General features: G+C 55.2%; 2 protein-coding genes across 2 annotated transcripts in view; both read right to left on the reverse strand.

Annotated features, from left to right (window-relative positions):
- Positions 1-11,345: 11,345 nt before the first annotated feature.
- Positions 11,346-26,720, reverse strand: part of LOC307054036 (death-inducer obliterator 1-like) — a gene marked incomplete at both ends in the record, with an annotated part of 109,758 nt that continues 94,383 nt past the window's right edge. The window contains 4 exon segments of the mRNA XM_079705539.1: positions 11,346-11,624; positions 11,628-11,860; positions 11,863-11,910; positions 11,913-12,031. Coding sequence (XP_079561665.1) covers positions 11,346-11,624; positions 11,628-11,860; positions 11,863-11,910; positions 11,913-12,031 — 679 coding nt within the window.
- The window catches only part of LOC307053165 (death-inducer obliterator 1-like), a gene marked incomplete at both ends in the record, with an annotated part of 39,468 nt that continues 24,872 nt past the window's right edge, over positions 12,125-26,720 (reverse strand). The window contains 11 exons of the mRNA XM_079704473.1: positions 12,125-13,119; positions 13,179-14,357; positions 19,463-19,658; positions 20,466-20,555; positions 21,281-21,434; positions 21,915-22,407; positions 22,631-22,766; positions 23,031-23,135; positions 23,295-23,411; positions 23,948-24,107; positions 24,355-24,832. Coding sequence (XP_079560599.1) covers positions 12,125-13,119; positions 13,179-14,357; positions 19,463-19,658; positions 20,466-20,555; positions 21,281-21,434; positions 21,915-22,407; positions 22,631-22,766; positions 23,031-23,135; positions 23,295-23,411; positions 23,948-24,107; positions 24,355-24,832 — 4,103 coding nt within the window. The remainder of the gene's footprint in view (positions 13,120-13,178; positions 14,358-19,462; positions 19,659-20,465; positions 20,556-21,280; positions 21,435-21,914; positions 22,408-22,630; positions 22,767-23,030; positions 23,136-23,294; positions 23,412-23,947; positions 24,108-24,354; positions 24,833-26,720) is intronic.

Raw genomic sequence — 26,720 nt, forward strand, 5'->3', positions numbered from 1 at the left:
GCCTGCGCCAAAGGCGTGAGGCGCGCGGGCGGGCCTGCTGCGCCAGGCCGGGCGGTCGGGTACACAGAAACCGACGGCCGCGGCGGGCCTGCGCCGCCCGCCCGCAATGGCGGAACCTCCCCGGCCCCACCCCGCCGCGCCCCGCCCCGCCCGGAGGCCCCACCCCGCCCCGCCCGGAGGCCCCACCCCGAAGGCGGGCCACACCCACCGCCCGCCCCGCCCCCGCCGCGGCGCCCCGTCCCGAGCTGCGCGCCCATGTTGGGGACGCGGGGTTCTGGTGGCGGGGACGCGGCGCGCGGGTCCAGGCCGTCCAAGTCCAGTGCCTGAGGGCCCAGACCACCCGGCTCGAGTGTCCGCAGGGCCGGGCCGCCCGGATCCCAATGTCCAAGGGGCCAAACGCCCGAGTCCAGTGTCCGAGGGTCAGACACACCTGGGTCGAGTGTCCGCGGGGCCGCCCGGGGCCTGGCCGGGTATCAGGGCGCATGCAAGAGACACCTCTCTAGGTAACGCTTCACCACCAGTCCACGTATCCACGGGGTGCCCTGCGGTCCCCCCCTTCTCGGGACACGAGGCCTGCAGTAAGCCCGAACAGTAGACAGGTGAGACAGCGGCCCCAAATACAGGTGTGACAAGGCAGGCTGTACGTAGGTGAAAACTCAGGCAGGTAAATCAATACACGTGGTGCACGGTTCCTCCTACAACCGGCAGGGCTCGTGTAATCAATGCACTGGACAAACACTGGCCACTGATGAGCTGGAATGCACGTGCCATGTGGGTTCATGCTTTTAAAGTGCGCTCTTCAGTGGTAGTGTGTTCACATGCCATCACCACAACCAGTTTTCGAACATTTTCATCACCCCAAAGAATCCCATACCCATTAGCACTCCCTAAACACTAACCTTCTTTTTGTCCCTATGGGTTTGCCGACCCTGGGTACGTCCTATAAATGGTATCATAGAATACGTGGTCTTTAGAAGAATTCGTTTTGCAGGCTCAAAATGATGACTGTACCCACCTCTCACCCTTACCCCCATCTCAACCAGTGGCTGTTTTCTGTATGGGAACCACGTGCTTTAAAGAAAGGCCTGTGATTTAGGCACAGTTTTCTTCCATCAGGCTCTGAATCGCTCATTCTGTCAGAGCTCAGACATCTATGGAGTGCTATTCATTTCTTCTGCAGTATCTTTTCTTTGAACAAGGTAAGATCATCCTGCACTTCCCTGGAGGACCAGTGGTTAAGACTTCGTGCTTCCACTGCAGGGGGTGCAGGTTCAATCCCTGGTAGGGGAACAAAGATCTCACATGCCACGTGGCACAGCCAAAAAACTTAAAAAAAAAAAAAGTAAAAAGACAAAATATATATAAATTTGCTTTTCTTTTTGTCGACTTAATATGTCCCCAGTAGGATAATGATGGACCACTTACTCAAGAAAAGGTATCAGGTGTGGGGGGGAAAAAAAGAGCACTTTTTCTCACACCTAACATAAAAATTAGTTTCAGATCATCGAAATACCTACATTTAAAAAGAAAATTATACAACTACTAAATATATAGGATGATATCGATAAAATCTTTGAGAAGATTCTAAGCGTGACATCAACACAGACCGTAATGTGCACAGGCTCGCCCTGGGGATCTTGTTTAAAAGCAGATTCTAATTCAGCAGGCCTAGGTGGGACCCGGAATGCCACCTTTCTAGGGAGGCCCCAGCTGACGTGTGTGCAGCTGATCAGTTGACCCCACTTTGAGCAGCAAAATCACGCAGTATGGTGAAATTTACAATGTTTAAAAATAAAATAAAATCAAGATTATATGCAACTTGGTTTTTCGCTTATTGGAAATAAAGACCTTTGGCACCTACATTGTTTTCTGTGTTTCTTGATTTGGGCGGATTCCTTGCAGATAACAGTTTTTGAGCCCTCTTTTATTTAGACATGAAACGTGAGAATGATCTGGCTTTAGTGGGACTTATTTGATAAATAAAATGTGAAGGAAATATAAAACATGTTTTTTTCAAACTCTAAACGTGGCTTCAAGTGGTTCTGGTGTAGCCCTCCAGGGGTAGTCCTCCTTAGCTGAGGACCCTGGCTGTAGGGTCAGGCAGAGCCCGGCGGAGCAGGTCAGGGCGGGAGAAAGGCCCCACCTGGGCTCCCCTGAGCTAAGAACTAAACATGCAAAAAAAACAATAAATGAATAAGTAAACAGCATCATGGACCGATGCGAATGGCTGGCTTTCGAGAACAGGAGAAGCTGCTCTGTGGACAGGCCATCGTGCAGGGGAAGACCCCCAGTGGGTGGCAAAGGCAGTTTAGTGGCTCCGGACTAACGGCCAGAGACCCAAGCACAGCATCCATGTGAGCCTCAAGGAATGCGGGCAAGCGTCGGACATGACACCGCTGTACAAATATATGGATTCGGTGGAACCAGCAGGGCTGGATAGCAAAACCAGATAGAGAATAGAGACATTACAGGAAATTAAAACTACAGGCAATATTGGACATGAACAGATAGGCAGACATTCTTAACAAAAGCTTAGCAAATTGAATCCAACAAGATTTCTTAAAAGGAATAACTCATCGTAACCAAGTGGTGTTTATTCCAGGGATGCAAGTTTTGTTTACATTTGAAAATCAACCAATGTAAATTACTATATTCATAGAGCAAAGTGAAAAACCATATGATTACCTCAAAAATGCAAAAAAAAAAAAAAAAAGTGGCTGGCAAATCTGACATCCATTCCCAATAATAATTCGGCAAACCAAGCATGGAGGGCAAGTTCCTCAACCTGATAAAGGGCGTACATGAAATTACCACACTTCACATCATACTTAAATGGCAAAAGACGGAATGTTTTCCCTCTCGATGAGGAAAAAGGAAAGATACCCACTGTCTCCACTTCTATTCAGCATTGTGCTGGAGGGTCTACTCGGCGTGACAGGGCAAGAGAAAGAAGAGCATGCAGGTGGGAAGACCAGAAGTGGAACTGTCAACTTTCTCCTTAGGCAGCACGATGACCTAGGGAGAAACTCCTACAGAACCTACAGAAAAGCCAGTGAGTTCAGTGAGGTCGGAGAACATAACAACATCCTAATACCAGTCATGTTCCTATACAACAGCGGTGGACATGCAGACCCTGCAATTAAAGTACAGTAGCACCTACCATCACTCAAGCGCACACCGAGGTGTGAGTGTAACAGAATATGTATAGGACATGCATGTTGAATAGCATACGGGGTGCTTTCACTGCCCTAAAAATCCCCTGTGCTCTGCCTACCCATCCCTCTGCCCCTTTGCCCCCTGGTAGCTACCGATCCTCTTACTGTCTCCATAGTTCTGCCTTTTCCAGAGTGTCATAGAGGTGGCATCATGAGGCCTTTTCTGATTGGCTTCTTTCACTTAGTTAAATGCATTTCAGGTTCCTCTGTGTCTTTTTGTGGTTTGATAGCTGATTTCACTTAGTGCTGAATCATATTCCATTGTCTGTGTGGGACACCGTTTATTTATCCGTCACCTGCTGAAGGACATCTTGGTTGCTCCCAAGTTTTGGCAACTATGAATACAGCTGCTGTAAACATCCGTGTTCAGGCTTTTGTGTGGACATGGGTTTTAGCTCCTTTGGGTAGGTACCAGGGAGTGTGCTCCTGGAGCGTATGGTAAGCGGATGCTTAGTTTTGTAAGAAATAATCAAACCATCTTCCAAAGAGGCTGCACCATTCTGAATTCCCACTGGTGTGAACGAGAGCTCCTGTCATTCCACATCCCCAGCCCCATCTGGTGTTGTCAGCGTTGCATGCTTTGGGCAGTCTACGAAGTGTGCTTGACGGCCTTTTGAAAACTCAGTTACTCTGCCGGCTAGGTGGCAACCCCATGCGGGGCAGGGCGGGGGCGATGTCTCCCAGGACACGGTCTGGGCTCCGCGACCAGTGGTGCTCTTGCTCCAGGATTGCTGGATCTGGAATCAAGGGGTGCGAATGGGGTGGCCCCTCTGCCTATTACCTCTCCTGATACTCCGCAGAATCTGTGCTTCCTGTCCTGTGACTCTCGGTTCTAGAGGGCTCAGTCCCGAGGGGAAGACAGCTTCCTCGCAGGGACGCAGTGAGGCTTCCTGGGGCCGTGGGTGGAGGCTGTGGCCTGGCCCCTTGGGACTCTTCAGGCCCAAAGCTGGGGTGGCAGGGCCCGACTCAGCAGGGTGAGGAGCCGGAGAACCCAGGTCCTCTTCATCCTCCAGGCCGGTGGACAGCCACAGCGATGCCCTCGGGCCCGACGGCTGAGGCTCAGACCCGGCAGAAGCAAAGGTTTGGGTCACCCACCAGGCCACGAATCCCCAGCAGCTGCTCGGGGCCCCAGGGAGCGTGGATGGGTTCATGGAGGAGAGTCGGTGTCGGTACCAGCGCTTCGGCTGCCACCAGCAGTGACGGCTGTGACAGCCGCCCCTCGTCCTCCTTCTGATGGAAACGTGCCTGCGTGTTTATCCACCGCACGCTTTTGTTTTCTCCTCCTTGCTCGTCCCTGGTCGAGTAGGATGTGACGGGAATGGCCGGCCTTATTCCCATGGTCTGCAGGACCGGGAAGCCCGCCCAGAAGTGACGGGAGGTCCGGTCCCCGCTTCTGGGGGCGGGGACAGTGGCGATGGGGGCGTCGCGTTGGGTGGGAGGTGACTTTGTGCCTGTCTTCCTTTGGGAATTTGGCTCAAAGGGCGGCTGTAAGCAAGGCATGCAGGCGCGCAGGGGCCGAGATGATGGGTGCGGGGCGGCTAGCCGGGCCCCTTTTCTTAGAAGCCCCTCTGCTGCGTGTTCGCGGTTGAGGGGGTCAGCAGAGACAGTTCTGCACGAGATCTGGAGACCAGAAGGGAAGCAACAGCCACACCGATATTTCAACTCGGACGGTCGACCTGGGGTCACACGCGTAGCATTCGCCTTGTTGGGGGCAGTGTCCCCACTGGCCACGCCACCTCCCGGGCCCGCTCAGCCTCCCTCGGGCCAGGTGTGCCTGTAACCTCTATGACAAAGTGTGCCAGCTTCTCAGGCCGGCTGTCCGCACCGTCCAGGCTGGAGGTAGAGAGAAACACGTGAGAGGGGCTAGTCCATCCTCGTGGGGCCCGGCCTGGCCTCACCTCGCCCTCCACGCCCTCCCCTCTGCCCGTCCTTCCCGTCCAGCTCTGGCCGCAGCAGCTCCCACAGCTGGGGCTAAGCCTGCAGACCAAGCCCTGATGCGTCCCCCCATTCCTGTCTTCCTCTTCTCTCCCTCCCTCTCCTCTTCTGTCTCTCTCTGATCCAGATAACAAAGAGACGGTGAAACCCACGGCACCGGCGTCTGTAAACCATTTGCCGCGCATTGTGTTATTGCTGTGATTTGTGAGTTTTGTTCGTTCCTTAAGGAGTAAAAGAATCGGAGAAACCTTTGTTAGAGATGTGATTTCAATCAGCGGCTTAGGAGAATTCGATAAAATACCTTTGTGACCGATTTCTAAATATTTGGAAAAATTGTTCAGTATTTAATTTGGTGCTTAAGTGTTCGATATTGTGTTTAAATATCTCTAAAAGTATTGTTTAATAGATTTATAGGACTGGGAAATAGGACATTGAACAAAATACAAGTTTCCTTCTGCTTGCTCGAAAGTTCCTCAGCTAATAAAGTATTGATTAATCACACACACACACACACGCACACGCAACGCACAGAAGGAAAGACAAACTAAAGGAAAGTTTGAGCAACTGCTTTTGAACTTCAAAGGAAATTAACGTGAGTTTGAGCTCGCGGGGTCAAGAGATGAACACTCCAGTGACGAGGGGCAGGGCAGCAGGAGTCAGAGGCCAGCAGAGGCAGGGAAGGGTCGAGTCTTCAGTTACAACTGCAAAATCACAACACAGTAAGAGCAGCAAGTGGTGGAGCCAGTGCTGGAGAGAATCGGGTCCGAATGCCCAGCAGGGTGGAGGGATTCCAGGACTGGCCTAGAATAAGGCACGATGCAGCAGGACGCCAGAGCCAGGGATGCACAGGGCCGTCCTGACGGGGGTGATAGCGTGACTGAGAAAAGCAGCGGCAGAGGGACTCGAGGCCGCTGCATGGGGCTCCTCTCCTTCCCTCTGCCCTCCTCCTCCCTCCCCACTCCTTGTTTTCCAAACAAAAGGAAAGCTTTCCTTTACCACTTGATTACACGGGTGGGGATCTTTTCTGAAAACCAAGAGTGCGCCACTACAGATGAGAGGTGCACATCGTCCAGGGAGAGAAGCGTGACCGCGGCCGGTTCGCCTTCCACACTTGAGCTGCTTTCTTTTCGTTCCTGACACGTGTGTGTGTGTGTGCCAGTGTGTGCACACGTGTGTGCGTATCCGTGTGCATGTGTGTGCGCGGGGGCTGGGGCTTATCCCTGGGAGCTGCCAGCCCAGCACTTGGTCTCCCTGTGCGTCTGGGTGTTGCTCACGGTCAAAGTCACAAGTGCAAACAGCTGTGCCTGCAGCGCTGCCATCGGACAGGACGCCCCCGTCCCCCAGATGCCTCCCTCGTGCTGCCCCTTAGAGGCCCCGCCACCCCACCCTCTCTGCAACCTGCCCCCTCCAGCATGTCCCTCAGGGGGTCCTGCGGCCAGTGGCCTTGGTCTGGGGCCTCTCTCACTGGATGCACTTCCCTCCTCCCCGTGGCTGGGCCACGATCCACCCCCGTGTTGACTGAAGGGCACCTGGGTGGTTTCCTGGCGTAGGCAACTGTGAATAAATCACTCTAAGTACTTGGGTTCTCATCCCCTTGGGGTGACGTTGCCCTCACTGATGATGCGTGCTTTGGGGTGAATGTCTAGCGGGGGGTGGCCGGCTTGTGTGGAATTTAATGACAAGTCACTGATTGGAAACCCGCAGCTCTTCTCCAGGGCGGTGCCACCTTCCCTCCCCGCCACCCCGCATCCTCGCCAGCGCTTGCTAAGTCAGTTTTCTGACCCTTTACGTAAAGGGACACCCTGGGGTGGGGTCCACAGTGGCTGTATTCCTCTTCTTTTTCTCTGGCAGACCCTGATACCCTGATTTGCTGCCTTGTAGCCAGAGGTGGCCGTGTGCCAACCTGGCCAATGAGGTCAAACCAGACATTTCAAAGGGGAACAGAGGCTCTGTCGCTCCTGCTGGCTTCCTCCTATAACAGTGAGGTGATGACGTGATGGCTGCAGGGGCAGCCTCCTTGCAAACACGAGGACAAGAGTCATGAGCTGAGGTTGGCAGAGCACGGGGGACCCTCAGTGACATTGCAAGCCGCTCCAGCCACCAGGGCTGCCTGCCCCACCCTCGTGGGAAGCTCGAAGATGGAAAAAGTCTCTGTGCTTCCTTGGTGACCCCCTCACCTGAACACCAGCAACATGGGTACAGGAAAAGTGGGCCAGAAACACCATTAAGAACAGTTGTCTCCAGATGGCGGCATTTGGGAGATCTCGATTTTCTTGGTACACCTCTTTCATTTCCCACATTCTGGGAACACACAGGACCCCACAAATCTCCAGGGAGCCCACATTCTCTGGAAAGTAGAAGTTAGAAACTTTTGAACGATGTGAAAAATGTAAATGATGCCATTTTTAATATACAAATATATTTACATATTTTTATTTTTGGCCGCGTTGGGTCTTCGTTGTTGCGAGCGGGCTTTCTCTAGTTGCGGAGAGTGGGGGCTACTCTTCGTCGCGGTGCGCGGGCTTCTCATTGCGGTGGCTCCTCTTGTTGCGGAGCACGGGCTCTAGGGCTCTAGAGCGCAGCCTCAGTAGTTGTGGCTCGCGGGCTTCGTTGCTCTGTGGCTCATGGGATCTTCCTTGACCAGGGCTCGAACCCGTATTCCCTACATTGGCAGGTGGATTCTTTTCTTTTTTCTTTTCTTTTCTTTTTTTTTTTGCGGTACGCGGGCCTCTCACTGTTGTGGCCTCTCCCGCTGAGAAGCACAGGCTCCGGACGCGCGGGCTCAGCGGCCATAGCTCACGGGCCCAGCCGCTCCACGGCATGTGGGATCATCCCAGACCGGGGCACGAACCTATGTCCCCTGCATCGGCAGGCGGACTCTCAACCACTGTGCCACCAGGGAAGCCCGGCAGGGGGATTCTTAACCACTGAAACACGAAGGAAGTCCTAAATGATGCTCTTGATGAATACTTGATCACTTTGGGAATTGCCCTGGTTATAAGAAGTGAAGAAAAGATACAAGAATGTATAGAATCCCAATTTTGTAAAAGAAAAAGAGAGGGGAAAAAAGATTAAGGGAAAAGAGACAGATGACTGCCCTTGGTGACCGCTGGGTGGAAAGTGTGGGTGGTGTTGGAGGGCCTCCCCTGTCCTAAATGTCTGATGGGAAGCAGGCGTCAGAGCCATCCCAAGCCAGGAGCTCCCATCCCCACCCTGAGGGGCCCCCCCAACCCTTGCTCAGGCCCCTTCAAGGGCACAGCCAGTTGGTCCCCGTCGCCGTGCCCTCACCCTGCTGTCTCCCTGGCCCTGGCCCTGCTGGTGCGGCGGTGGGGAGGTTCCGGCCCCTGGGGTGTGATCCTCCCTTGGAGGCTGCTTTCATCCTCCCCGACGGTTGCCTCTGCGGAGCTGGATGGGATACGGGGCCCTGCCAGGCACCGCGGCCCTCGAGGCCTCCAGCGGGAGGGAGTCCTCATGCCAGGTTTCCGGAGAGCCAAGCTCTGCACAGCGCACCTGATTGCGTGTGAGTGACTTTGGCTAAACGGGGTCACGGGTTGGAGCCATCAGGGCTGGTCCTGGAGGAGAGCAGGGGAAGCTGGCAGCGTGAGGACAGAGCTGCGCGCGCCGCGGGAGTATATTCTCTGCAGCATATAAAGCAGGGGTTGGGGAGGATGCAAATGTCCCAGCTGTATTCCAGGGACGGAGGATTTTAAAACTTGGGCATATTTTCCCCGACGTTTTGGGAAAACTGCTTGGACATCAGCCTGCAGGCCGGAGGGACTCACGCGTTTTGGAGCCGGGCACCGTGACCAGCCCTGCTCGGCGTCTATCCTGCAGGATTCGGGATGTCCTCTTTTGCGGGACCTCGCCGTAGGGCGGTCTTCCCCAAGGTCAGGCTAGTGCGGTGGGTTCTCCGTAGATGAGCGGCCACCCTCCAGGCCTCGCCTGGCCCGACGCCTTTCTGAGATGGCAGTGATGGCGGCGTCCCCTCGCGGGACCCCTGCTTTGCGGCACTTTCCCCTGGTTTGTCGTGCGCTCAGCCGAGTAAATCAGACCATAAGCTACTGACTCTCCAGCCCACAGGGGTAGAGCCTGTCCTGCCCGAGGGATGTTTTCTGGCTGTCTGGGCTCACGGTGGGCATTGGGTGCACAAACTTGTTGAGAAGCTAAATGCTGGCACAAGGGCCACCACGTTGGGGCCAGTCACCGGTGGCCCTGAAGTTCAAGGGCAAGGCCCACACCTTTCTCTTCTCCTCCCAGCGGCGGCCGCTTCCCTGACCTGAAGGCACCGCATCTGCTGGTGCAGCCCCTGCCCCTTATTCCACCCAGCAAGGTGCCTGGGCCACCAGCTCTGCCTCACCACACGCTCGTGACCCGCCCAGTGCTCCTTTAAGGCCCGAGTCAGCGGCCGGGACTTTTGGGTGCCTGCCGACCCTGTCGGTACCTTTGTCGACCGCCAGCCCCACCCCCACCCGGGCCCACGTCTCTGTCATACCCTGACCGTGCGCTTCTCCGTCCTTCCCTTGGTGGCCTCAGGCTTCCTGCTCGACATGGGGTCCTGTGCTGGAACCATACCGGGAACAGGGTGCATCCGGCAGGCGTCTTCAGGCCAAAGGGCACTGATGCCCACACCACGCCGACTGCCAAGAAGCGGGAGCTGAGGCATCCCTCTCCAGACCCGACTTTCCAACGCAATGCCACGTGAGACAGAAAACCTTCTGTAGATGCTTATTCTACTTCAAGTAACAAAGCTATGAAGCTCCATGTTTTAATGTACAGTGATATAATTCTTTGCAATATAAAATACAATTTACAGAAATTTCTATCAAGTAAACCTAAACAAACACACTGCATTTTTTACATTTCTTGCATTTAAATTAGAAAAATTTTGTTTTACACGTAAAAAAGCCTTCACATGTCGTTAGATGTTGGAACTCGTCGCCACTTTAACGTAACCTACTGACAGGGTCTCTAACACCAATCACTCCAAATTGCTAAGTTCTTGATGTTCTCATAACTTAAACGTTTGTGCTAGAAACTGAAAAATCTGTAGTGATGTTCAATGGAACAGACTCCAAAGAAAAAATGAAATTCTCTCATTTTATGTTTGCAAAAGTAAGTTTATGAAAATATAAAAAAATTATCAAAGTTTCTTTGTACAGTCAAATAAATGAGCACGTTTTTTCTCTCTTTCGCACTTCAGAAGTACTTGGTAAATACACATGACGAGAAGAGGTATACTGTGTCTCACAGTGAAAAGCTTTCTAGTTGGCAGTTCTTAAGCTAGTGTCACTATTTTCATCTCAGGCTTTACACAAATATTGTTCCGTTTCAACGACAAACGTTGAGATTTGTCACCTGACAAGTACCACAGTGCAGAGCTCGTGCACCTTTCCAGGGACAGAGAACGAACCGCTCAGATGGTAAAGTTCAACAAACAAAACGTTCCTGATTATCCAAATCAAAGAAACCTACTCCCTCCACCCACCCTGCCTTTTAAAGTACACTTGATTGCTTTCTTTTCTCACTTTCTTTAGGCTGGTAAAATTTACACCTTTCAAAATAAATTGTTCTTTAAAATTCCACAATTTCTATTCAGATGTTGCTTTTAATCCTGTTTGGGGCTGGGGGGAACATGTAAGGCGATACCTAAACACTGAGCAAAACCAAGAAATGTGTTTTTGTTTCCGGGTTGAAATTTGTATTTCAAATTTCTTCATGACAAGAGAAAGATGCACCTGTAAGTCTGGTGTTTCTCAACATTCCAGAGACGAGCTGACACAGCCATGCACAGAAACACGTGGCCGCCTGCCCCGAACCCTGTGAAGTTAGCTTCTGGAAACAGGTATCACAGATGAGAAGATGTCAGGAAAGGTATGGCTCTGAGGTCCACTAAACTCCCTTAAAATTTACAACAGTCAAGTTATGAGAAAAGATAACTTTATACTCTGAAAAGCAATATGCTCTTGTAGATACTTTCCCATTTCAGTACATTCAAATGGACACGTTAAAGAGTTCTTAGTTTTTTGTTTTTATTTAAAAAGCGTCAGAATTGTAAAGGTGTGAAATTTTGTAAGAAATAATCACACACAAAATTACAGTAATTTCTCAAGTCCAGAAGGTTCTGTCCTGTGCGTCAGCTCCCAGCTCTTTCCAAGACCACCTGCTTAGCACGTGAGCGCGGCTTCACGGGCGGCCCTAGGTCTCGGTGGCAGGGGTGGCGCCCCGCGGGGCCGCGGCCTTGGGGTCCCGGGGTCGCTCCGGGCTCCGACTGCGGTCCCTGCGGCACTCCTCCTCGCGGGCCTTGTCGCCTTCGTGGTCCCTGCTGCAGGACCTCTCCCGCTCACGTCTGCGGTCGCGGTGGCAGCTCCGTCCTCGGGCCCAGTGCCACTCGCGCCGCTCGGCCCTGCCCGCGTTGCGCTCGCGGCCGCGGTCCCACTCGCGGCCAGTGTCCTTCTCGCGGGGTTGGTCCCACTCTCAGCCTCGGTCCCAGTCCTGCTCGCGGCTCCAGGTCCGGCCGCGTTCCTGCTCCCAGGGCTTCCCACGCTCCCGCTCGCGCCGCCGGTCCTCGAGGGCCTGGCCCGGGCGGCTGTCGGGCGGCGGGGCCTCGGGCTCCTCCGGGGCCTTGTCCCGGGGCCGCCCCTTGCAGCCTGGGCCTCTGTACTCGTGGCCCCTGCCCTCGCGGAATTCGGCCTCGGGGCCTGGGGCCGGCGCGGTGGGTGGCTGCGCAGCTCCAGCAGCGCCCGGGGCGCCGGTTTGGCTCTGGGGTGGCCGGGCCCTGGCAGTGGAAGTGTGGAAGCACCGATTCGCTCTTCTCCGGGAAGGGAGTGGCCCCCCGGGGCCCCCCAAAGGGCAAGGGCGCCGCTGCCCTCTGGCCGGTGAACCTGGGCGGCGAGTGGACCCTCTGCTCTTCGAACCGCTGAGGCTGCATCCCCCTGGGTCCCGGCACGAATCCAGGAGCTTGGCCCATTGGGCCTTCAAACTGCCCAGGGTGTGCCCCCTCGGGCCCACAAAGTGGCCCGCGGTGGGGGCCTCTCTGACCTCTGAACTGAGGGGGAGGAGGGCCACCTCGGGGTCCTTTGAACTGTGACAGCACAGGCCTCCTCTGGCCCCCGAACTGGAAAGGTGCGGTGCCCGTTTCCCAGGAACGGGGCCTGCTCGGGCCCCTCGCTCTGGCCAGGGGGGCCCGAGGCCTCACCGTACGGGGCCTCCGGGAACTCCCTCTTCTCCCCGTGGGGGTCCTTGCGGTCTCCAAATGGAGGCGGCCCTGCTCCCCTGGGCCCGCCCACGTGGGAGACGGATGGGCCCCTCCCATCCCTGTAGGGAGGTGGCCCGTGTGGCCCTGAGAACAAAGAAGGGATGGGCCCGTTTGGGGGCCCGAATCTGCCTGGTGGAGGCCCCCCTCTCGGCCCATCGTTATTAGAATTCTCTTCCGAGAACGGAGGGACTGGCCCCCGTGGGCCAGTGAAATTGGGGCCGTGAAGGCCCGACATCCCGAGAACGCGCGGTGCAGGCTCCCGCTGGCCTTGGAACTGGGGCCGAGGCCCCCCTTTCTCTGCTGCGGTGGGGAACGTGCCGGCCCCCTCAGCCGGCCTGGGCTGTGGCTCTCTGTCTCTTTCGGTTTCAGCTGCCAGGGAGTCACGTTTTTCGGGAAACTGAGCATTTCTCGGATCCTCGTACTGGCAAGAGCCCAGAGGTTTTTCCTGACAGGCGTACACTGGACCCGAGAAAGAATCCCTTCTTCCGGGAGGGTGGAAGGTCTGGCCGTCGTGCTGCCAAGGGAAGAGGGGCTGGAAGGAGGTGCCCTGCAGCGTGGGCAGCAGCACCTTCCGGGCAGGCCTGGCCGCGCCCTCCGCGCCCGCAGGCCCCGGGCTTTCTGTGGGCTCGCGCAGGGGGCCGTCCTGCTTGGCCGGCAGTGGGGCCTCTTCGCCCGGAGCCCACGGTGGAGGGGCTGACTCTGGCTCCTCCTGGGCTGGAAGTGGCCCCGGGGGAGCAGCGGCCCCTCCGGGCGCTACTCTGGCCGGCGGGGGCCTCGGGGCGCGGCCTCGCTCTCGTTGCTCTCCGTGGCCAGCCGCCGGGCCTGACGCGGGTCCCGGCTCAGCCGCGCCTCGGCGCTCGGGCCCGGGGCCTGGCTGCCAGCGGGGGGCGCGGCCGCCTTGGCCGCGGCCTGCAGCTCCTGCGGCAGCAGCGCGGGCTTGGGCGGCGGCGGCGACATGAGCGCGTCCGACACAGAGAAGTGGGCCATGGAGGCCCCGACGGCCGCCCTCTGCTGCCTGAGCGCCTCCTCCTGCTCCTCCACCTGCTTCTGCTGCTCCTCGATCTGCTTGGTGAGCTCCTCTATCATCTGCTGCCGCTCGGCCAGGGAGGGCGCCTGCAGGCCAGGCCCGCCGTGCGCGTCCACACACATTCTGGTGGGCAGGTCGTCCACGGTCACTTTGGCTTCTTCTAGGATCGTCTCGTCCTCCGGGTCATAGGCCACCTCCTCCCGCTCAGCTGCCTCAGCGGCCTTGTCCGCGTCCTGGCGTCTCCCGCGGTCTCCGAGCTGATTGCCCAAGGCTCTCTCAGGACCGTACTCTTCCTCAGGGTCATACGGCCTGTCGTCTTCCTCCTCCTCCAGAGCTCTGTCTTTGGAGAGCTGACCAAACTGCTGGACAATTGGGTCCAGCAGAAGCGCCGACGGCACCCCGCCGCCGGCTTTGGCTCTCGAGTCTTGGTGGGGGGCTGGGGCCGACTCGGCAGGCTCTTCGGTGGGGGTGTCAAACGCCTTCTTCTTCCCGAAGAGAGTCTGCAGGATATATTCTAGGGGTGAAGAAGAGGAAGTGACAGAGGAAGCGGCCACCGCAACCGTCACTGACGCGGGTGATGCTGTGACAGTGTTCGTGGCTCCTGGTTTGAGCGACGACGGTATCTGTAACCCGGAAGATGAGGCCGGCGCACCTGGTGCTTCTGGAGGAGGGGCTGGGGGTGGGGGAGACCCCGGGGGTGTGGTGCTGACAGCCGCGTTCCCTGGGCGCAGCGGGTACTTGCGGGGCTTCTTCTCAGGGAGCAGGGCTGCTGGCATTCTGGGGTGGACGGCATCCATTTCTTCTTGTGTCTGAATACGGGGCCGCTTCTCCTCTGTCTTGTCTGATTCGCCAGCATTTGAAGGCCGCTGTATTTTTTGGCAGATTACTAACCCCAGTATTATGTTTGGACGCGGTGACTCAAGACCTAAAAAGCAAAACAGTTGTGCAAATTTTAGAATCGAATTGTAGCTTTTGTCCTTCAGGGGTCAACTCTGGCTGTGAAGGGCAGCGGGGGGATGGTTTCCAGAGGGAGGAGGAGGGGGAAATTCTGTGGCAAAATAGAACCAAGTGTTCGAAGACCGGCCGCAAAAGACGCAGACTGCACCGCGCACCTGCCCAGCCTGACGGGCCCACAGACCACAAAACCAAGGGCCCAATGCACACGCGCATTCGCCCAGTGCTAAAATTATTACAGGTTTTCAATTATACACAACGCTAGGGTAGAGGCGCGCTGGGGGAGGTGGGGAAGGCCAGCACGCACACACTCCAGGCCGTTCACCTACTGGGAGTGAAGCCTGTATGTACCAGGATGTTTTCTAAACAAACTCTTAGCCGTGTACCTTCATTTGCCTCTTGCTACAAATCAGGAAGGCAGCACCCCCTTTCGACTTTAACTTATGAGCTGCAATATGTAAATTAAGCTATTCATACTAAAATTAAAGGTTCAATTAAGGACCAATTCTACAACTCAATTATAATGATCAACAAAATTATACGGATCGATATAGCACACGCCCTTCGGTAAGTTCATGAGTCACTGGTGTCAAAATGACAATTGATGGGAAAAGTGATGCTGACCAAAATGCCTAAAACAAATGTTCTTGCAGGTTTAGAAAGACATTCAATGACCAGTAACTTCTCAAAAGCTACCGAACGCTCAGGTCTCTGTCAACACAGGACGTGCGGCTTAAAGCCCAAAGGTGTTCAGGACAGGGGCAACAGAGGACACACCACGTGGAGAACACGCTGGGAATTTCAGAACATTGCACAGTTCTTAAAACATAATGATTTCTTAACAAATTCTTGGTCCACACATTCTGGATTGTGGTGCACTGGACCAGGAATGCTACTGTTTCTGTACGGCTCCGCCACCCTCACAGTAATAACAAACCTGGAATACCAACAGGGGAACAGAGAAGCCCACGTCACAGATCAGTAAGTTAGGGAGAAACGATAAACACGGCACCAAAATTTTGTTTCAACAGCATATTTTAGGAGGCTAAGGCACTGCGTTAAATCCAGGGAGATGGGGTCCTGTCCTCGGGAGGTGTGCCAGCCCTACAACTGGCAACAGCTTTATATGCCTCCTAACAAAAAGGATACACCCCAGACTTGGCAAAATTCTCTAGACTCTACCCTTTGCGGTCACAGGCATCACAGCTGAGGGTAGGATTCAATTACTTAACATTTACATTTGTTTCGAAAACAGTAAACTCCCTGGAGACCAGCATCTAACTAAGCAGCTAGTATTTTTAAATGCTTTCAGCTCTCAACTACTTCATCTACACACACCCGTAAGCGATCTAATAAAGCTCCAGAGTTGGAGGAGTGTTAGTTATGCATTTCCCCACTAATCTTCCCCAGGATTTGACATTTGAATTGGGCTGTTTTTGAAGCAGTCAAACCTTCTCTACTTCACCTGTGCACGTTATGGCTGCATGGAGACTTGAAATGTAACTAGCACCGTGGAGATGACTGACTCGTGGAAGAATATGATTCACAGTGCTACCGGGGTCTCGGCAGTGACCTTCAGGGAGGTGAGGGCACGTCTGGCTCCACCCCGCTCCGCACCCTCACGACAGGCGCCTGGCAAGGGCACGCTGGACACAGTCAAAGGGCTACTACCACTGGGGCGGTGGCAGGGGCAGCTTTCCCCCGAAGGCCCCATTTTCTGCCTGGGGCCCCTGTGGGCGCGCCCACTGTTGAGTGTGACCCCTGGAGAGGAAAGGGCGCCCCGAGACGGCGCAGCAGCAGTGAGCACGCTGGCTGCGTGCAGAGACAGGGCTCCCTCTGGGGGCCCGGGGCGCCCCGCCGGCTCCGCACAGGGCCTCTGTCCCATGGTTACAAGGGGGGTGCTTACTTACCGACCTCCCTTTGAGGGTAGTGGTGAGGCTTATGACTCATCAAGTAGATGAGAACTAGGTGGGAGGCCACTGAACTATCATTTCCAGACAAGGGGTACTGGTCAGACTGAGCACCGGGGTGTCGGCACCCCTGCCCGACCCCCTCCGAACTGCGGGAGCAAACGTGTCCACAATGAACCGTCTGGTTGAAACGAGCCTTCCTAGCTGCATGTAGGTCCCCGAGTCTTCACGGTGAAAGAACGGGTCAGCCCCAGACCACCCGTACAAAGAGAGAAGTGGACAAACCCAGGGACGAGGGACAGCTGAAAAGGTGTGTGTGGATTTCCTGAGCCAAGACCCAAACCAGGATCTGTGTCCGGGTGTGTCAGCAACAGGGCCGCGGGGGAAGCAGCCCCCATGCACCTTGGACGTGGCACAGCGGGAGACGAGGTTTAGTTTTAATTAATAAACCAGCTGAAAGCTGCCCAACTATCAAATGAGGCTTTTACCCCTAAATCAACCTGGCATGCTCCACTATTCAGTATTTACAGTGAACACCTTTTTATGGTCTGAGTCCGACAAGACAAAACGTCCACACCTGCGGGAACAGAAACTGTGCTGGAGTTAGCAACAACCATCCTCAAAGAGGACTTGGGCAGAGACCCAGCAAATACAGGGAGAAGCAGCTGCCCGCACGCCACACTCGGCTCCCATGCAGACTTCGCCCGCTCCCACTCTTGGGTCCCTAAGACCTGAGCAAAGCCAGGGCTCCGCGTCCCAGTGAGGAGAGCGTCGTCCATCCGTCCGTCCGCCCGCCCGTGTCCAGGCGCCCCCAGCGCAGCACCGCCGCCTGCACAGCCAGAAGCACACTGGCGTCGGCTGAGGCAAAGCAAGGTGGAGACAGTCCTCCCTCACAGTGCACCTGGATGGGCACCAAGAGCTACCAAATGGTTCAAATTCAGACAAACAATGGCCAGTTTCCATGAAATATTCATTGATTTCAAAGGAGAGAGAAGCACTTTCCATTCAGCACCATTTTGCCTTTGATTACAACATCTGTACACAGCTACGCAGGAAGACACGCAGAAACTGAAGACGTGCTTTTATCTGACAATACTGCAACTCACGGAAACGGTCTGCTGTTCAGGAAGCAGTTAAGAGTGAGGACAGAAGGCAGACACCACGGATGGAGCCAGCCTAAGAGAATGGCCCTCTCCCGGCAGTGCCTCGGAAGGCAGGTCCCTGTCCTCTGCTCAGGGTGGTCCACACCTTAGATGCCCGAGGGCCCTCGACAGGCGCCCCCCACCCCCTCGGGAGGGCCGGGCACCCTGGCCTAGGCCCAGCGTCCCATCTGACTGCTCTTCCTTCCGTGAATAAAGCCCTTAGAATTAAAAACATATATACTAAATTAAACAAGCTGAGATTTAGAAGCCCTTCGATTGAAAAACAAAGTCTTTAAAAGTTTATGGTAAAATTTCCCGTACAATCACGTTTCCAAAACCCCTCCTACTACTTTATTTTAATGAAACATTCGTTCTCTATTGTGGAGGAACACCTGCAGGCTTTTGAGCATCCCCTTCAGGAAGTGACAGCCTTGGCAATGCAGGTGGAGGAGTGATGTCCACTCCGCTGGTCATCAAGTGTGGTCACTTAGCAGATGAGGTGGGCGCCCTGCCCAGCCTTCCTTGTCCCCGTGTCACCCCGGAACACCCAGCGCGGCCCCCTCCCTCTGCCAGCCGGGCCCCAACCCAGCACTGCACCAGCTCCCGCCGCGGCTCCAACCGGGGGTTTCCTCGGTGGCCCCCGCGCCCCTGCCTCCTCACCACGCCTGACCTCGTCCACCTCTGCCCCCCTCAGGGTCTGTGTGTGGCCCCGAACCTGGCAGCCCCCTGCTCGTGTGACAAGGTGCACCGGGACGGTGTCAGGCAAGACCCCATCGCGGGCTCTGCAGGTGGAGCCGTGAGAGGGGCTCCAACACGGGTGAAACAGGGCTTCGTCACCTCCCAGGTCCCGCTGCTACAGACGCGCAGAGTGTGCGTGTCACAGGATCTACGCTCACACTAGGCCCCGCACAGGCTTCCGCCCTTGTGACTGACCGGAGGCTCTTCACGGTATCGGGAAGTCGGCTTCACCACCGTCACCCCTGCCTCGGGAACACGGCGTCCAGGGAGCCGGCCGGCGCCCCGGGAGCTGCCCGCCAAGAACCTCGGCCACAGCCCTCCCTGCTGCCCGTCAGGCGGCACCGCTTTAGCGCGAGGAGTGGGACAGCCCTCCGGAGAGCTTGGCTTCTAACGTGTTTGGCACTGAGACAGTTCCGTGTGTTGTGTCAGGGGACACGAGCCCTGCGGTCACGGGGACCGACCAGGACGCTGGGCCCAGCCGCAGAGCTGCCGGGGCGCGTAAGTGCCTGGCCGCGGCAGGGGCGCTGGCCATGGACACGGAGGCGCCGGGCGCGGGCGTAGCTACTGCCTGTAGAAGCAGGTGCTTCAAGAGCCCTCACCGCGGGTTACACTCAGCATCTTTTAGGCTTAGCCGTTTTGGGGGCGCCATGGACAAGGAGACACTCCCATTTAGGCGAGACTTAAGTCCCGTCAACTTCTCAGGGTGAAGGGGAGTTGGGTCCCCAGAGACCACGCCCCCCTTGGAATCACCCTTAGCTCCCTTGAGAAGCCTGAACTTTCTTTCTGGTCAGCCTGGAAATAATTCTTTAGAAGCAGCACTTTCTAAGGAATGAGTGACCAAAACGTGGTCTGCCAAAGACACGCATTCGAGCAGCAGATTTCAAAGTGACTATTTCTAGAACTAGTTCCTGTCTCTCAACGCTATTTTTCGTTTCTCCTCAAAACGAATGCCTGCAGCCAAGAGGCTCTGCCTGACGCCTGCAAGGAGCCAAGCCCGCAGGCCAGGCCCAGGCCCCGCCCTCCCGGCACTGCCCAGCCCCTGCCAGCAACACCCTGCTCATGCCAGGCGGGCGGGCTCCGGACAGGGTTGTCCCTCTTCACAGGACTTTTCTAAGACAATGCACACCTTCCTCAGGGGACCTCCCGTGCCACCCTCCACTATCCGCTGCTTCACCCCTGTTCCCAAGTTCCGCTGCCAAAGGCCGGGTCTAGGTGAGGCACGCAGCTCGCTGGGACGGACTCCGCAGGGCGTCGGGGGGACGTGTGGGCGGAAGCCTGGGGCCTACCTGGTCCCTCAAAGGGCAGGAGTTTGGAGGGGACGGGGTCCGCGGCGCTCAGCGGGATCAGGTAGAAGTCCTTGACGTGCCTGCTGTTGTTTACCACGACGCCGAAGCGGCCGCGGCTACTGAAATAGGAGTACAGAGACATGTAGGCCACCTCCTCCTCCTCCGTCGCGGGGTGGAAGCGGATCAGACACAGCTCCTGCAACAAACAGAGGGCGGGGAGCATTGACCTGCGGCCACTCGGAAAGGCAGCCCCTTCTCCTTGCACCTAAGCCCCCAAAGCAGGAGGGAAGCGAGGAGAGAAGCGACCAGCCCTGATTCTGACTGTCACAGCCCTGCTGCCCAACACATCAGAACAATGAGCTGCTGAAGAGGACACAGGCCCGAGTCTCAAGACTGCTGGGTTTGATCTTGGTTTCGGAGGACTTGCTTTAAAACTACTTAGCCCCACCGTCCTCAACACAGAGCCCACCTCCTGGGGCTCTCGTACTGATGGGGTACTCTGTGTGCAGGGCCAGTCTGGGGCAGCGTCTGACACAGAGCTAAGTGACCACTAAGCGTGCGATGAGCTGCCCGCAGCTCCGAAACGGGAGGGCTGAACTAGACCAGGGTCATAACCCTTCTGTGACCCCAGTAAAAACCAGAGCCCCTCCCCCAAAGAGCACTGCACACGCAGACACACAGCTGCGTCCGCATCTCAGCGGTTCACAGACTCCAGCCCAGCCGCCTCCCCCGACCTCTCCTCCATCAGCTCAGACAAGAAGGGACACAGCATCTGTATTTCTAACTCTGAACCACACATGCGCTTTCACAAAGCTTCCACCGTCATGCTACTCAGACCCCCCTTCACAGGTTAGCCAGCTATCAACTTCAACGTCCACCTGCAAACATCTCACCAACTAGAGACATTTCAAGTATTAACGCGCAAGATGAGACGTCAAAAAAGAGCCGTGGGTAAACAAACCCCTTCTTCCTTGGGTGCAGAGGTCAGACTGTGGGCAGGTACCTTAGACACCGAAGACCTGAGTTTGCCGACGTAATCCCAGACTGTCTTCGGGGCAATCCGTCCGCCGATGTGAATTGTGTCGGGCAGGTCCTAAGTGAAATGAGCTCTGATTCAATGGCCGGTGGAACCGTGGCCGTCACAGAGACAGACCCCAAACTACCCGAGATTCACAACTAAGACAACTGCAACTATCCCAAACACAGCGGCAATAACTGTGTCAAATGTTGCTTAGTTGACTAACATCCGGGATTATGAGTGACCAAACCCAAGGGTGGTAGGAGGATAAGCTTCTGCTAAATAGGATGACATTTAGCAAAGTGTGTTACTGTTGTCTTTTAGGAACATACACATACAGGAAAGATCCAGGTATGTCTCAGAAGAGACTGAGCACTCTTTCTTAAGTCTGAAGTGCTAGTGCTGTTTCGTTAATTTTGAAAAATAAAAGACCTGTCACGTGTGCCCCTCCACACCAGGGCAGGTCACGCGTGTCTGGCCACACCTGCAGTGGGCACATGCACACCCAGCTTTTGCACAAGCTCTAGCGGAACAGAGGGAGAAGAAAGACAAGCTTCAGCTTTTTCAGAAAAGAGGGAAGGTCTGATTTCTCATTTCAATTTTCGCCACTGTCCAAACTGCGTAACCTGCTGACTCGGCCCGGCAACCCTTATTTTGCCTTCAGAGGTGCTTGTGCGTCCAGACACTCAGCAGGAAGGTGGTCACACGCCTGACTCCAGCGCCGGATCAGAGTGCCTTTGGAAAACGCGCGCGTGCACGCACATGCACACACACACACTTCTCTCCCTCCTGGTTCTAACCTCACTGAGATAATCAAAATATCCAGAGACAGGAAACGCCTTAGTGACAAACTTCGCTACACTCTGCATGTTAATGAATCCTTTCCAAATGGTGCTGAGTTGAGACAAAAAGAGGGTGGTATCTCCTTCTGGAGGGGACTGGGACTCCGAGATGCTGTAAAACAGAACCACAGAAAATACGTGAATCTTTCTCTGCCCAAAGAATCCCCAAGATTTATTTATTTATTTATTTATTTGACGTGTTTATAAAAGCAAAGTGAATTCCTGCAAGTTTTGATAGCTTACTTTTTCAAATTAATTACCTTCATCATAATGATATGAACACATTCTGGTCAAAGAAATATAAACTATATAGGCAATAAACTGGATGGCTGTAAATTCAAATTCCAGTTTTCAACAACTATATGTCTAAGGTGATAATTAGTCATCCTAAAACTGAAGCTTTAAAAAAACGCCTTTCTAAAATAGAAAATTGAGGAGAGTTGTATATCTGGGTGGATTTCAGAGCCGAAGGACTGAATCACTCATTACTGCTCCTTCTCTTCATCTGAAAGAAAGGCCACAGCTCAGCTGCTCAGACCACACACGGGGGCAGCACCTGATGCTTGGCGACGGCGGGACCGACAGCAGGTATCTGGGCTCGGGCAACATGGACGGCTTCACCAAGATGGACTTGGGCACCGTCATGGAAGTCGGCAGAGGCTTCGGGACATCCTGTCGGGGCTCTGCTGGGTGGGCGCTGCCTGGGCGGGCTGCCGAGGGAGCCGTGCCCGTGCTCGGCCTGCCTGGTGCAGTCCTGGGGTCTCGGCCGGACACCGTGACTGTGGTGAGCACTGCGCCGCCACCAGGGGCCGGGCAGGGGGCGCCTTCCAGGGCGGAGGGCTCGGGGTGGCCATCCTCTGGAGGCACCGGGAGGGACTTTCCCTCCAAATGGGCGCGAGCAGGGCTTTCCAGGTCTGGCTCCAAGATGTTTTTAGGCAGAGTTTCTGGGGCCGCATCATCGGCTGAGCTGAGAGCGGGCTCAGAGGCAGAGCTGTCCCGCTTGGACTTTGAGTCCTCCTTCTTGGCAGAATTTGACCACCTTTGTCTTTGCAGAGCTGGCTCATCTTCTGACGATGGAACCTGACCTGGAGAACAGAAGGCAGGCCTTCGTGAGAAGTCCCACACATTCGAGAGCAAAGCCTTCCCATGGGTAGACAGACGATCACTGCTTTAAAACAACCACACTATAAAGGTGGGGGGTCACTTCCTAAGCTTGAAGAAACGATTCTAGCCTTTCCACTGTGTGACTTGGTTTGAATGCAGCCGTCCTGAGAAGGGTCTCCACAGTCTCCCCCCAGACCTGCTCACCTGTGCAGATCTTACAGTTCCGGTCAAAGAGGTGCGTGCGGTGCTGCCCGGTCGTGTCCTGCAGCGTGCCGCCGCCAAGGCCCAGCAGCGGTACCGCGCTCCTCTCGGGGGCCGCCCGCACCGATTCTTGCTGTCCCTAAAGCACAAGAAGCAGAGGAGGTCATTTCCTTTCCCACCCCCTCTCCAAATTAGCAGCACCCATGGAAAAAACATCTCACGTGATTAAGAACCACTGAAAAAAGAGGAAAAGGACTACTGAATACAAGTCCTCGAGAAGCAATACAACTACACACACTTGTGTCAGCTCAGTGTCTTGCCCAGTAATTCAGGCACCTAACAACGTCTGGAACGGGATCATCTTTGTCAATTCTCGTGAGCAATGGAAATCCTAAACGCTTACATCACAATCTGATACTGGTGGAGAATCTTCCATATCGGGAATAGTTTCCGGTTTAACGGTCGGCTTCTTACTCTCATTATGCAAGTTAGTTCCGGACTCCATCACCTAAGATGAAAAAGACAGACAAACGTGAACCCTTAGCCCTTCTTTCCCAAGGGGACTCTCTCACGCCAACAGGCTATTAATTCACTCTGGGGTGGGGTTGGGGGCGGCGTTGGTGTCAGGCTTCTGGCATCCGCAGCCGCCTCTCCCGTCGGCACACACAGGATTGGACGATCTCTCTTTCCACATGGAAAGCCCTTTGGAGACAAGTTCTTCTGGCTTCATTCTCACAAGTTTTGCCAAAGAGATTTCTTCACGCAGAACACGATGCAAGAGCCCCTGTAAACAAACATCTCTTGTTCACTCGTTCAAAACCCTCTAAGATACTAGAGAGGATGTGGAGGTGGGCAGCAAGGCAAGCCCCTGCCCCGCGGCAGGACGAGGGCCCGGAGCCTCCCATCGATGCTTGGAGAACAAGGGCCCTGAATTCGGGCAGCTCATCTCCAGTATCCCACCGCACTAACCCTGCTACAAAGACCACTTCACAGAAAACACAATTGACTGAAGAAGGTACACTGTTAGGGACAAAGGTAGAAGAAATCCCTTCTGCCAGGGCGTTAACAAGGCGAAATGGAAAGTCAAGAGTATGTGCCCTGCTTCTAAACACAGGCAAGAGGTCAAGAGGCCGATACAGACAGCGTGGGCCCCGGCAGGCACACAGGCGCGCAGGTGGCAAGAACCTCAGCTGGCGAGCGCCTGGCCCCACGGGAACAGCATGCCACTCACCCGCAGCCGCAGGGGGACCCAGTGCCCTAACCCAGGCCTGGGCAGCCCCTGGCCAGGACTGCCCCCGCTCCTGACGGTCGGACACGCACCTGGTTGTTGGGGTCCTTGAGGTTGAACATGAGGCTGCGGTACTTGCTTTTGTACCGACTGTCTGTGACTCGGAACAAGTTAAACATCTCCTTCTCGAGGTGCAGTGCAATTTTTCCTACTTCATTTTCTGTTATGATTAAGTCATCGCCGTCAGTGACTCTAGATGGAATGAAGAAAGCCCCACGGTAACTGCTGCACTTACCATGCCACATGGGATCTCAGCTCCCCAACCAGGGATGGAACCCCGGTGCCCCCTGCAGTGGAAGCGTGGAGTCTTAACCACTGGACGCCAGGGAAGTCCCACATGGGACATTTTTCATAAACAGCAGGGCCATCGTGAAACAACCACCCTTTACTTGGAAAACTTTCCACTTTAACAGATAAGAAACAAAGTGGAACAGCCCACCTTTTCCACAAGATCTCCTTCAAGGAGCGTCCTATGTTTTGCCGAATTTGAGAATTTGGCTGTGACGAGGCGGGGCGCGCGGGGCCCAGGCGTCCCGGGGCTGGAGAGGCCAGGGGAACCGAGGTGGTCCCAGGCTTCCTGATGGCGCCCACCGAAGCAGCGGAGCTGGGGAACTTTCTGGAAGCAGACGTGGCAGCAACACGTGCCAGCCTTGCCTGCTTGGCCGAGGGAGCGCTGCCCGAGGGGGAGGGGGCAGCCGAGAGCCACGGCCTCTTGGGGATGGTGCCCTTGAACCCCGGTGGCAACTTTTTGATGGCCGGTTTGGCTGCCGCCGCATTTACAAAAGGAGGGGACTTCTTTGGAAGGAGACTTCTGGGCGAGGGTTGCTTGAGGCCCCCCGAGGAGCCTGGAGGAGCCACCTTCTTCGGCACCGCCGCCACCGCCGCCTTGGCCTCTGCGCGTCTGTCCTCCTTCACGGCTGAAAGGAGAGGGGCCGCTTAGTGAGGCAGGGGTGCAGGGGACCCCACACAGCATGTGCACCCGAAACCAGCAAAGCTAATAACCAGGCATCACTGTGAGACAGATTTAAAGAGGATTTTTAAAGTAACTGTTAAATTCACAAAAGGAGTGTAAACAGGGCTACCAGCAACATTTACGATACTGAATATACTTTGTTTCAGAGAGAAATGCTTTAGTATTAAAACTTTTACTCCAACCGATAAACCAGTAAGCTATCAAAGGCTTGATTTGAACCGTTAGCTTAGCTTGGAACTCCAAGGCCAAATTTCGCTGTATCAAGAGAAGGCATAGATTTCAAAGACCACTCGCATGGAGAGTCCCAGTGCAGTTTTTGGTGAACAGGAGCTTAGAAACTCTTTCCAGGGTGGATCAGACACATTCTCTTTGAATGCATATCCAAGCCCCACCTCGGGGGCCCTTGGGGCACTGGAAGGACTAGCGAGAGTCCACCCTGGGGTTAGGGGCTCACAGGTGCTCATCGTCCTCTTGGACAAGAGTCAACTGGACACGGTTAATAAATATAGAGAATGTTGGCAGAAAACTGCAACATGGGGGGAGACCAGTTACTTTTACACTAGGAGCTCGGTGGCAGGAACGCCACCTGCTGTCATTCACGTTCCCATTCACACCCCTCTAGTAGCAGCTCGCTATTGGGTAAGACAGTAGGTTAGCACTTTTAATGCAAACAAGGATTACAGCCCAAAGCTAAAATGAGAATCTTTATGCCAGTACTTCGCATGGACTGATTCCACTTAATCCTGTATCAGACCATCAGAATTACAGTCAGAGGCAAGCAAGGAGGTTCATCCTAAGACCAGTGCCTCGGTCTCAGGGGCGAGCGGCCCAGCAGACGTCCATGGGGAGCCGTGACGGAGAGCTGGGGCGTGTTCCCAGATGGCCCCGCTCAGGCCCACCGCCCAGAACGTCTGGGACCCAGGGTAGAACGGGGTGGGGGGGGGCAGGCAGGTCCAGGGAGCAAGCCAGGAGAGCACAGGGACACCACCTAGGGCCACGTCACACAGGACCGACGGAGAAGCCGCCTCCCCAGGCGCAGGCTTTTCTCAAACTACCCACAGCGCAATGAGCCCCCACATGCTAAACAGGAGACTTCGAGATGCTCTAGCAGCCTTCCGATTTTACACAGGGCTTGAACACCCACCAATGCCAGTCGGCTGCCGGTGCTTCTTGCAACTGTCCTAGTGAAGCAGGGAGAAAATCTGAAGTCCGGGGACAGAGGTGAGACCCTGTCTACAAATAAGGCCTGACCCCACAAGAGCCCCCAAGGCGTTCACAGCCTACACCCTGCGTGACCATCCTGGCGAAGGGCCGAGCGCTGCCCTCAGGACTGCCTTCCTCCAGCACTGGTCAGGCCAGTTCAGCCACAGGTGTTAAAAGCCCAGGGACCGCAAGAGTTTTCCATTTCATAGTACAGGTGAAATTACCTATGTTTAGAAACTTTGCAACAGCGCTACACACATCCAAAACTTAGAACCGTGTCAGAAGTACTTCATTGTCATCAAGCAACCATCCTGACTGCAAATCTCCTATTTTCATCTCACAGAGCACCCCCCCAACCTTATGTCCCCTTGTCCACGGTGTCCCAATCACTGGCCCCACGTGTGCCGGCACCCCCGGGCTATGCTGTCCAGGCTTTCCCAAGACCACCTGCTCCCCGCTGAGCAGCACGCTTGTGCTCTACATCCACCCTGCTGGCTGTCACCCACGTCCCGTCAGCAAGTCACAGCTGTCTGACAAAGGACGAACTGGCCACGTCATAGGAACTAAGAAGTATCTTTCTACGTATATTATTCATCAGCTCAAATCCATATTCCTAAGGCGCTACCATA

The sequence above is a fragment of the Hyperoodon ampullatus genome, assembly GCF_949752795.1.
Source record: "Hyperoodon ampullatus genome assembly, chromosome: 5".
In the NCBI taxonomy this organism is placed as follows: Eukaryota; Metazoa; Chordata; class Mammalia; order Artiodactyla; family Ziphiidae; genus Hyperoodon; species Hyperoodon ampullatus.